Source organism: Emydura macquarii, unplaced genomic scaffold (genome assembly GCF_026122565.2).
Source record: "Emydura macquarii macquarii isolate MOO-44397 ecotype Brisbane River unplaced genomic scaffold, CSIRO-AGI_Emac_v2 contig_2205, whole genome shotgun sequence".
Classification (NCBI taxonomy): Eukaryota; Metazoa; Chordata; order Testudines; family Chelidae; genus Emydura; species Emydura macquarii.
The window spans coordinates 13,595,204-13,607,836 of NW_027132342.1; the positions used below are offsets into that span (position 1 = coordinate 13,595,204).

Sequence of the window (12,633 nt, forward strand, 5' to 3'; positions counted from 1 at the left end):
CCTTTGACCGGAAGCGGTGGTTGCACCTTTTCAAGGTCTATAGGCTATGGCTTTCTGTAAAGTGTTTGTGAAATGGGTTCATAAAGCTCTATGATAAACCAAACTCCACTGTAAGAGTCAATGGTTTGAACTTAGAATCCTTCTCATTACCAAGAAGGAGGCAGAACTGTCCTCTTCCCCCTTTATTATTTGTCAGTGTTATTGAACTACTAGCTGTAAGAATTAGATACTGTGAAGGCCGCCACAAAAAGTAAAATTTAATTAGACTCAGATGATGTTTTGATGTATTTTTTGGAATCAGTGAAATCAATTCCAACACTCAGAGTGGTCTTTTTCCAATATGGAGACCTTTGGAGCTAAAAAGTACACAAATTTGAAACAGAGGGTATCACCCCACTCAGTGGGGAGACGATTCAGCAGAGAGCTGGCCTCCACATACTTTTGGCAGTGTGTGGTTTGGAAGGGTGTCGGGGGAGGAGAGGGGAAAATGCATCCATCTGACAAAATGAGGCTTGAGTGTCTTTCTGTGGGAGCAGGGAAGGATGGGGAGGAGGACAGTCAGGGTGGGAAAGGAATGGGAAGAAGTTTAAGTGGCAGCTGGAGAATATGGAAGTTGGTGAGGGTGGAATAGTTATGTGTATGGGAAACTGGAGAAACTTGTACTCTGCTTACAAAGGAACATGCTTTTGACAAGTTATTTTTCTCTGTCTGTCTGGCCGGCCTTTTAAAATGCAAATTGTCTTCTACTCTATGTTTCTACAGTGCCTATCACAATGGAACCTAGTTGGGGCCTTCAGGCACCACCAGAATGCAAAATGAATAATAATGTTAATGAAAGAGTCTGTCCCTCATTCTTGCGTCAGAGTCAGGATACAGCTTTCTTGACAGCTGGTCCGCATCTCTGGAATGAACTCCCCCTGGAGCCAGGACCGTCACAAACCTTGCCACCTTCGGCTTCAAGTGCAAGGCATGCTCCTTCAACCTGCCTTCATTAACAAACATGCAGCAACATGTACATTTTACAAAACCCCTCCCCCAAGAATTAAAATCCTATCCTACGCATACAATTCCCCTTCCTCCCACCCCCCAGGGGCCAGGATGAGAGTAAGAATAAACTACAGATACAACCATGATGAGGGAAATATAAGAACCTGAATAAAAAAGGATTAGAGAAACTTTAAATTATCCATGGATGACATAACATCACATCTGCAAAATTTAAATTCCTCCCTGATTTTTAAGCATACACCCAAATTTCAGCAACATCAACAATATCCTAGGAAGCATATTTATATTTTTTTTTAAAATCACTTCCCTCCCCCCCCCCAAAAAAAAAAAAAAAAAAAAAAGCCTGATGAGAAGAGATTCCATCCATGATTTTCAAAACTATGTGCCTAGACCTATGCTCTTAATTCCATATTTAAGCATCTACATGAGAGCTCCAATTTTCAAAACTGCCGATCACCAAGCAGCATTCGGGGAAGTGAATCTGAAATCAGGAATTTTGAGAATCAGAGGATGGAGTTAGGAGTCTAACCTTAGAGCCCCATTTTTGAAAAATCTCAGGGTCCAACTTTTACTTTTCAAAAATTCCTTATCCTTCAGTGGACTTTTAACTTGCTTCAATGTCAGTGGCTCATTCTCTTTGGAATGGCTACTGTCCAAGAGCTAAATATGAAAATCTGTAATTGAAAAAGGAAGTGGGCGGTCAGCATCCCTTCTCCTGCCTTTCTTCTGTACTATTAGGTAGTGCAATTGTTAGCGATTCAAAAAACAGTTTCTTGGTTGCATGATTCTCTCTCTGTAACTGAGGAATTTGTATTTTCTAAGATCATAAAAAAGGTCAATAGACCCAGGGGGTTATTGCCAAAATCTATACTTTATTAAGAGAAGCACAAAAAGGTAATATTGTTTATATCTGTAACAAATGGATACAAGAATTTCAAACACAAATTACAACAGACAGCTGGAGAGAAATCAGCTCCAATGCCCACATGACAAACTCTCTCTCACATGGAGAGAATGTCAATAGAAAATTATTAAAGATTTTTCATAACCCTACACATGCAGCATTGATTAAGAACTACCTGCTTCCCACACTTTTGGAGAGATCATAAAGAGGACAGAATGACCTCATTCTCATATTGTTTGTGTTGCAGGAACTTTGGAAATTAACTGACTTGTATAAATATTGGGGTTTTTTGTTTTTGTTTTTTTACAGGGGATGGGGGGATATACTGTTTTCTTCCTTAGTGCTCTATTTCTAGGATCACTAGAAAGTAAAAGAAAATTATCAATTTCAGATACAGTTATAGCAGCTGGAAAATGTATTACACATTGAACTTGTTGCAGAAAGAAACTCCAATAAAAACAGGTTGGCAAGTATAAGGAGATGTGTGAGGTGCGAAGAATGACAGAGATCTTGAACTCTCAAATTAACACCTTTAGAGCTAAATGGTCTCCATGGGATATAGCTATTACTTTACACAAGTTTTAATTACCATCAAAATTGACTTGTGACTCCTACTTAGAAATCAAATGTCACCCATATTATTTAATCTAGATTTTTTTTTGCCTGTCTATCCTGGTTAGTTTAGTTATCATCAATTCTCATTCTCATAGCTTTCATGTTATAATGCATGGTCCCAATTCTGCAGACACTAATGCGTGTGCTCAATTTTAAGCATGTGAACAGTTTCACTAAAGTAAGTGGGGCTACTTACCTTACGGTTAAGTGTCTTTTGTTTGCAGGATTGTTCATGGATATATCGATGTGTTTGACATGTCTTTGTATGAGATAGGAGGTGCACATAGCTTTTGAAAGATCTAGTAAAGAATTATTTTTAAGAGTACTGTAGGTAGAAGAAGAATATTTATGGGAATAAGCTTTGCAACATGGGGCAATTTGTTCACGTGTTTCTGCAACAGGCCCCAACTTTACAATATTAGACACAGGGTAAAATTTCAAAAGCACCTAAGTCCCATATTCCAAAGTGATCTGGCACTTAGGAGCCTAAGTCTCATTGAAAGTCAGTAGGACCTCGGCTGCTAAGTCACTTTGAAAATGGGACTTAGGTACTTTTGAAAAAATTTTTCCATAGTCTTGCTCTTTAAAAATGTCTGATGAATTGAGTTAATGCCTTTTACCTTGGGAAAACAAGTTCAAGTTTGGCTTCGATCACAAGTGAAATGAGTTTGATGATCTCAACCAAGTCCCTACTGGAAATGTATCCACATCACAAAGCATCCCTACAGTTTGGCATAATTAGCCATTCAGATGCCCACGGCTGGAGAGCAGGAACATTGCAGGCCAGAACTGGGGACTGAATGAAAGCTTCTCCGCATGCAGCACTGTCAATGCTTTTTTATCATAGCCTGCAAACTCTGTGCTACTCCACGTCTGCTGAGTCGCCCCTGAGAAAAAGTGTGTCAATTATATCAAACTATGTTAAAAGCTGTTGTAATTTTGTGGCGTGAACGTATGCTTTCTGACTGAACTCCTTTTCATTGGGGAACGAGGTGCGGTTTTGAATCTAGGTGTTCCTATAAAGCAGACATCTGCTAACGCCACTGTACCATTTACCTCTTTCTTCTCTTCCTACTTCCTGGAGCTTGAATATAAAAATAGTTTCCAAACTATTTGGATAAGTAGCTTCACCTGTGTCCCATGATCTGTATGGTATGACTGGAATCACAAACTTGCTTTTTTTTTTATAGCTGGCAGAGAAAGATCCAGGGAGAGCTAAAATGCTCAATATGCATGATTTTCTGCATGTTCGAGCAGGAGAGAGAGGATAGCATGCTCCATCTTTAGAAGAAGCTCCTGTAGTCTTCATTCTTAATGACCCAGCACTCCTGCTGTCTTTTCGTCTTTCTTTAGTGCACTCCAGCTCAAAGGTAGGGATATAATAAATATGTTAATGCACAGGAGGGAGGATGATTAGACTGACATGACATCCTTTTCTCAGAAATTTGCCACAGACTGTATAAGGCAGTCTAGGGACCTCTTTTGTATTAAAATACACAGTGATACTCTAGCTGAAGCAGCCTTTAATTACTAAATTACAATGAAACTCTGATAAAAGCATGTGTGACATCCACATGAATGCCAGACAAACTCATTGCAATCAGTGCTATTACAACAAACATGAAATGAAATATAGCGGAAGGAGAAGGGACAAGAGCGTTTGTCTGGAAGAGGCCAAGCACTCAAACAACAGGATGTGTCCTGGGGGTGTACTAGGGCAAGACTGAGGTGCATGAGCAGAGCTGCCTGAGAGAAGTTGCACAGTGTCTACCCACCTTATAAACAGACCACTTTCTCGCAATCTACTCGTTCACTTACACAGCACGGTCCTTCAATTTTTCTTTGTTGCTAGCAATGTTAAATCCTGTGCCTGCTAGATCATGTCTGCCTGAACATCCATGATCAGAAGAATCTAAAAAAGGTCTTTGACAACAGGCTTGGATGCATGTACATTTCACTCTCTAATGTAGTTGAAAGTGAACATAGTGATTGCAAAAGTGAAGCACTTTCAGTTTAAAGTCAGGTATAGAGCAAGCAAACTTCCATCCCACTGCTGACACACATACTGCTCCTTCAATAAAACTAATCTCTGAGTTGCAACACCTGCTGCTATTCAGATCCCACCTACTCACAAAAGACTGTCAACCATGTTGACTTGTGTTGTGCATAAATGGGGAATAGAAGGAAACATCACCAAAACAATTTTCATCTGTGGCCTCCTAAAATTTTGAAACTATAGCAGACATGAAAATGTACTCACATCTTCTGAACGAACCACCCCTCCCATTCAACCTGTATAATGCACCTGTATCAATATTTCTCCAGATTAATAACTCCAACTAACCATACGGTCCTTTCTTTCCAATCAAGCTAATCTTTAAAATGTATGCCTTTTTCCAAGACAGCACTGTTTACACGCAGAGTACAACGCAATGAACCTTGGCTTAAGTTTAAATTAATTTTCAGCTGAAAATATCTAACGTTTCTTCTTACCTTCTACACCACCCCAAAAAAGTTACTTCAGCTGTGACCCAAGCAGGGAGCATTGCTAAGGCATAAGTCTCTGCATAGATAGCCCTGGCCTCAATGCATGTTTAGAGTGACAGGTTCACTGCCTGCTTGTTTAGCAAGATGGTAGCCTTGCAGGCCTTCCTGTCCCCTTTCTGTGCAGTTTTTTTCTCTAGACTTGAGAATTTGACTCCTAAAGAGAGGGTTTGTTTCTATGCAGGGTATGTCTTCACGTGTGTGTTTCAACTAGCTAAAATAAAATAAAACAAAAAACAAAAACAAGCTAGAGATGTTATCCTGCACCTCAACTAGACAAAAAGATTGAGTTTAGGAGAGGTTTAGTTACCAAGTTAGCTTAATCAGACTTAAACTTCAACTAATAAAGACAACCCCTTTGGGAAATGCTGTACTGCTAACCTTATGCCAGTCACACTTCTGAGTAGGATGGACTCCACCAGCAGCCAGATTAATTTAAAAAAAAGTAAATACACGTTCCAGATTATTCATGGAGAGGATTGTTTATAATGTTACTATCTTTCTGCCCACTGGATTGAGTCAAATGAATGCTGGTTTTTTGTTTTTAAAGTAATGGTACAGGGGATTTTCAAAGCCCTGAGATAAAAAGTCCCTATGGTTTGTAGAGCAGCAAAACATGCAGAACACTAAAGCCAACACTAAATGGGGGAAGGAAAAGTTCAAAATAGCTGATCACTGAGCAAAATGATCACTTCAATATAAATATTTGACATTTACAGTAAATATTCAAAATAAAAAAGCCTAGGATCAATGCAATAAAAACCCAATTTACATGAAAATATTTTAGTTTTAATAAAGAACAGACATGGTTTTAAAAATTTAAAAGATTTTAATGTTCACAAGTCCATCTCGGACCTTGCTAAAGAATGTCTTTTTGTTTCTGTTCTTTCTGCCCATGGTCATGTGCTCTGCTTATCTTTGGGAGTGAAGTGGTCTGAATCGCACGGTGCTGCTAGCGAGTTTGTCTTGAGTATTTCCCGCTACTTATGCACATACCACATTTACTGAGGCCTTATCTAAAGACAAACTTGCACTGATTTAGAACTTAAAACTCTCCATTGCAGTGATGCCTGCAAAAAATTTGACAATGTTTAGGCCACTGGTGAGCTGACACCACTGCCTAGCATAGAATCATAGAATATAAGGGTTGGAAGGGATCTCAGGAGATCATCTAGTCCAACCCCCTGTTCAAAGCAGGACCAACCCCAACTAAATCATCCCAGCCAGAACTTTGTCAAGCCAGGTCTTAAAAACCTCTAACGATGGAGATTCCACCACCTCCCTAGGTAACCCATCATGCCCAGCAATGATGTCTCATTGTTTCCCTGTACTCCCCCATCTGTCTTTATCCATCGGTTGTCCTTTGTCCTATTCTTAAATTGTAAGCTCCTTGGGGCAAGGACCATCTTTTTATTCTATATGTGTACAGTGCCTAGCACAATGGGGTCCTGGTCCATGACTGAGACTCCTAGGGCAGGAGTTCTCAAACCTTTTTTGCTGGGACCCCATTGAAAATGTTTCAGGCTGTGACGATCCCCCCACAAAAGTGATAACCCCTCCATGCCATGCCATCCTTACTGGCATGCATGGGGGCTGACAGATTGCAACCCCCCCATAATAACCTCACGACCCTCTGAAGGGTCATGACCCCCAGTTTGAGAACCTCTGTCCTAGGTGCTATGGCAATACAAATAATAAATAGTTAAGCTGTTGCAAACCCCTATGTAGACACACTTATTTCAGTTTAAGCTTAATTTAGTTTATCTTAAATCTGTTCCTAATCAACCTAAATTAAACTGAAATAAACCTGGTTTAAAGTGAAATAGTGTCAATACAGCATTTTACACCAGTTTAAATTTAACATCATACATTAAGTTAAACCGATTCAACTGTGTATGTAGATAGCCCCCGAGATTCTTCTACACTGCAATTGGGAGGTGTGATTGCAGCACATGTAGACATACCTGAGCTAGCTGTGATCTCGCCTACTATCATCACTACCTGAGTCAGATTTCAGTGAAACTGCAGCAGCTCAGAGGGCTACAGGGACTAGGTCTCCCCACCTGGGACCTCGGGTACATAAGAGAGCAGCCAGTGCCAATGATCTAGCATTTCATCTATCTAAATCAAAGCTAACTTGTGTATTTCTACGTGTGCTGCAATCGTACTCCCAATTGCAGCATAGACATACCGTTAGGGTCAGATTTTGATACCCTTGTTTATACTATGTCAATGTGGGCAGACACAAACCAAGACACATATTCATGGGCGGCTCATGAACCCCGTTTGGGGAGGCTAATCCATGGTGCTATCCCTTCTGCCTGAGGCTACACCCCTTCCGCCCCCTCCCTCATCGGAGCCCCGAGCCCCCTACCGAGGCTGGAGGAGCCCCATATCCCAGCCCCAGCTGCCTGGAGTCCTGGACCAACAGCTGGCCCACTCTGGCCCCTGCCCGCTTTGGAGGAGAGGCTGAGCAAGGGTGGGAAGAGTTGCTGCAGCACCCACCTGCCTGGGCTGGAACTATGGGGGAAGAGCGGAATGCAGTAGGATGGGATGGGGCTTCGGGGCGGAGCATGGGCAGGGCTATGCTTGGTGTTTGGGAAGGCTAAGCCTTCCCAGGCCTATGATACCCAACACCCATGAACAGATCATGGAAGACTGCAAAATGACTCAACTTCCGGGAAGTCTTCATGCCTTGAACATCTTTGCTAAGAATGCTGTGGCTTGGCTTGACCAGATTGCATATGCCAAATAATATAACTGAGTACTCCACCAATGGTCTCACTGGACCTGGTCCTTCACTGCCTTGCACTTCGTGCAGTCATCTGCACCTGTTTTAAGTAGGGTTAACATGCCACTATTCTGTTTTAGTAGCGTTTTACACTGGTAGTAAGTGACTACACAAGCTGCAAGGCAGTGAAGAATCATGTCCACTGACTTCAATGGGACCACTCATGTTGTAAAGTAACAATGACCATGAGTAAGGGCAAACCGTTCATGCTCTTAGCACATTTTGCTGATCTATACAGTCTGATTTAGGTTGATCTCCTCTCTCCTTTGCCTCCTTTCAACCGCACTCTAGACAGGAAAGCATCTCCCTACGTGTACACTTATAGTGGTGGGTAGAGTACAAGCACTACAGATGTAGCTATACTCTGCAGCGAAAGGCAAGCTGCATCCATCCTTGATACTGTGATGCGTAGCTATACACTATAGAGGAAGGCTCTGGCACCAGTGAGGCAGCAGAGAAAGCTTTTCCCTGCAGGGAGGAAAAGCTCCGGCATGATGGAGGCAGAAGGGCACTGTACTGCTAAAAACAGCAGTGTACACCTGGGAGGTACAGCTTAGGTATGTGGAGTGTCATGTAGGATATATACCCTGGAGGTTCAGGCATGTAGGGCACTCTTCTTGTCTAAGCCATGCCTCAGCATTTACATTGCAATTTACACCGAAGCTAGCTGGGACATGTAGAGTCTGTACTCTACACACCGGTCTAGAGTGTAGACACACCTTTTTGTTGCTTCTCATCAAGATGACCAATGGAAGTAAAGGAAGTATACACCATTACACACAATGCGAATATTCTAGGAGTTCCATTTCTTCTGGTGATTAGCCATTTCTTCTTCATCAGTCTCAAACCCAGTCACACTCTACAAGCCCTAACTGCACTTCAAATGCTAAGACCAGATTGTGAATGCCATATGCACACTGAAGCCACAGGAGTTCGCAATCTAGCCTTTGGAGAGTATATTGTGTATTGTAACAGATCTACTTTGTAAAAATATGGCATAAACTGTAGGCTGGGGCAACATAATAGGCAACATTTGTATATAAATCTCAAATTCCTATCTACACTTTTGCCATAAACGTCTATTAGACCTAGGTCTAATGAGTATTATATTATTATATATCCTCAAGAGTGTGCTAGGCATTTTACAGTACAGATAGACAGACAGTCCCTGGCTGGCTCCTTTAATGTATTAAGTCTAACTGACTGGGCCTCTGATTCCATGGCCCCGCTACAGAAGGCTGCATGAAGGTGGAGTTGTAAACTACTCCTGGAACAATGGTGGGTAGATGTAAATCCCAACCTCCCTTCCTTCCAAACAAACAGGATTACTTGCTGTAGCCTGGCAAAGAGAGCTGATCTCCCCCGAAGTGAGAATTTAGAACAAACAAGTGCATATTTTGTTGGTATCAGACACACAACATATAACAAGAGAAAGCCACTTTTACCTGTGAAACAAAACCGATTTGACAAGCGTGACAACATCCCGACTGGCGTTGTATCCAGCACAAACAATGGCGACGTGGATTGTCTGAGGGAGAAAAGGAACAAAAATAAAGCCCTTTTTTTGTGTTTCATCATTCATTACAGAGGAAATATACATGACAGGGCTATATTTATTGTAGCAATTGTTAGAAATTGGAGTGGTGGTCTGCAGCTGTTTGCTTCCCACTTGAGGCAGTTTTGTTAAAAACATTTTAATTGAGTTACAACACCATCATCATTCCAAAGTCATTACTGTTGTTAAATTACATATGATGTAGGAAAGGCATTGTATTTATCAACTGTGTTAGTATTTTATATTTGTGTGCGTGTACGCATTACATTATAATTTCTGTGTACATTATTCAAAGTATGCAAATATGCACACATTTTAATCACTTATCTTCTATACTGAGGTTTATATACGTATGTTCATGATAAGCAGACGTGTTTAGGAATTTTACATCATTTAAAAACTAAATATAGTTATTTAACTTTTAATCAGAGGGGGAGCAAGGATGGAGTAAGACACAGAGTTTGAGACAAGAAGAGTTCTACCACTTCCCTCCACCTCCTTTGAATCTGAGGCAGAGGTTTGGCAAATTTTTCTGTTAGGGTCAAGGAGGGGTAGGGAAAGGTAAAAAGGTACTATTGGTCCCCAGCGTACAAGGAATAGTTATTAACTAACTTGAACAATGCATTCATTTATCCTGCTCTGGATGATTTCATTGTAAATCATTACCTTTGCTTTGGGAAATAGAAAATTAACCTTTACAGATCTTGATTTGAACTCTTTATTTTTTAATTGAACAAGGAAGTCAAGGAGAGCTCACCACACTGACAGAATGAAGCTTTGAAACTGGACACAGCTGTGAAATTGCAGGGATGCCTAGCTGGTTTCCATTTGAAGCTTGGCTAGCTAGTGTCTCACTCAGACAGCTCCCACTTTCTGCAGGGAGCCCACTATGCAGACTTCTTACTCTTCACATAGTCTACAGTCCCCAAAAGTGGACTGCAACACAGGCTGGGAAGATCTGTAGGTTTTAAGGAGACATGTATTATCTGTACAACCAGAATCTGGAGTGGCGGGTAGGAGGAAGAAGAGCTGCACCATGTGTTTGGTATCAGTAGGGCTATGATTTTGTCAGGAGGTCACAAAAATGATTAATTTGAGTAGTTTCTGAAATCTTAGAAATGGCTGTAAAAACATATTTGGTTAGGCCCCCAACCATGTAACGTGACCTGGATCACACGGTCACAGTGCTCCTCAGATTTGGCCAATCTTCCCCTCCATCTCCATCTCCGAGGAAGGGAGCGGGGGGCAGACGGGCAAATCTGAGGAGTGCTGTGATCCCATGCAAAAGGTTGCAATGCCCACATCAGGGAGCCGGGCCCAACTCCACGGGACAGAAGCCAATGCTATGAGGTGAGTGCAGGATGGGCTCACTCTCCAACCCCACCTTCAGGGCCTCACCTTTCAGCCCCTTCACTTTATTATTGTCTAGGATGATGTAGCAAAAACTACATTTGGTGACCTTTCTGTGACTTATTTTTCCCCCCACATCTCTGCTGGGAAATTTACTAAAAATATTCCTTCCCAAAATCGTAGCTTTAGATATCAGTCACAGTAGATTTATTGCAGCAAACTTTTAGGAGTGATGCTGCGAAGTGCTCGATGCTCTAAACTCACACTGAAGTGAGTGGGGTTGAGGCCATTCAGCACTTGACGAGATCAGACCGTGTGTCACCATCCTGACATAACAAAAGTACACAAGATAGTTTAAACTACTGCTACTCTAGCAACCTATAACTGCTACATCTATACACTTGGATTCTGATATATTTCTGATTGCACTCTGCTTGATTAGCCTCCCATCTGGAGGTCTTCCAATTTTTCTATGGCTTTATGGAGATTTAAGCCATAGACAAATTGGAGTCTATGTCAGTTAAAGTTATGTTAGCAGACCGGTTTTACACACAGCTTAAACTCTACAATAATTCCTGAAGCCATGTTATAGACTGGGCTTACACACAATATTGCTTTCAAGTGCAGTGTTGTCTGGTCTGTCCTGACTAGAAAAATCAGATTCTAAATTGTGTTAGAATGAGCCTGTCTGGTCTCTAACCTCCCTTTTCTAAGCAAGTGGTTGAGAAGTTACCAAAAAATGGTCTCTAAATGCCATCTGTCAGTTGCCTGAGTCCTAGATCCCCCTATAGGCTTCAAGCCAGAGCACAATACAGAGTTGGTACTTGTTGCTCAGTTGAATGACCTCCTCCTGCCCAGAGGACCTCTTTGCAGCACTTGATATTATTGATCACCAGATGCTCCTGTCCTGCCTCTAAGATGCTTCAGGAATTAACAAAAATGCCCTGAAATATTTTAGAGGATTATTATGAACAGCTGGTCCCCACCTTCCAAAGCCTTCACCTGTATTGTGCTGGAAGGCTCAGTCCTCTCCCCCATATTATTCAACATTTGTACAAAGCCAAGATGGGCTGACACATCAGCAATACACAAACACCTGCCTGTTCTACATCTCCTTTGTCTCAAAGGCAAACAGCACCACCATCTCCCAGCTTTCTTATGCCTACCCAAAATCAGCACCTGGATGAGGAGCATCTCACATCCAGGCAAGACTGAGCAAAGTTGGCAGGAAGAGGTAAGCATTTCAGAGACCTTGCCTCCTCTGTAATATCCCTCACTATCAAGGGCATCTCCCCTTCAATTACTAAATTGGTCAGCAGCCATGGATTCCTTTGGAATTCATCAATGCTATTGGATACTTACTTCCATCTGCAATTGGCTAGAAGAGTCTATACATCCTATCAGACCCAGACCTCGCCACACGGACTCACACATTGTGATCTCCAGGACAATGGTCTTCAAGATAATGTAATCAAGACCAAGCCACCTGTCTAACTTAAGACACTGAAGATGCCTTCAAGAAGGACAAGGAAGTTTTAGCTCCTCTTCTTTTTAACATATATACCTATGATTATCAACAACTAAGGCTGATAAGAGCAGATGTGGATATCTGTCTCACTGACATTGGTCGCATTCTATGCAATATTGAAGAGTCACTTAGCCAGGACATGAATGTTCCAGCCACTTACCTTCTTCAGTAGAGATTTATATTAACTGAGTCTAAGATGGTGGCCACAATTCCATCTGAACAATTGCTAAGCCAATCAATCCCTACAGTCTGTGTTGAGGATTGTCCACTTCCTTTCCAGAGAGTTGTCAGTTATTTAGGCGTCAAACTAAATCATAATTTAACATATTGGTCCCATC

The 12,633-nt window shown here is 41.6% G+C and overlaps 1 protein-coding gene across 6 annotated transcripts in view; it reads right to left on the minus strand.

Annotated features, from left to right (window-relative positions):
- The window catches only part of LARGE1 (LARGE xylosyl- and glucuronyltransferase 1), a 358,507-nt gene that overhangs the window by 171,381 nt on the left and 174,493 nt on the right, over nt 1-12,633 (minus strand). For all 6 annotated transcript variants that reach the window (XM_067559399.1, XM_067559395.1, XM_067559397.1 and 3 more), the window contains one exon: nt 9,308-9,390. In XM_067559399.1, coding sequence (XP_067415500.1) covers nt 9,308-9,390 — 83 coding nt within the window. The remainder of the gene's footprint in view (nt 1-9,307; nt 9,391-12,633) is intronic.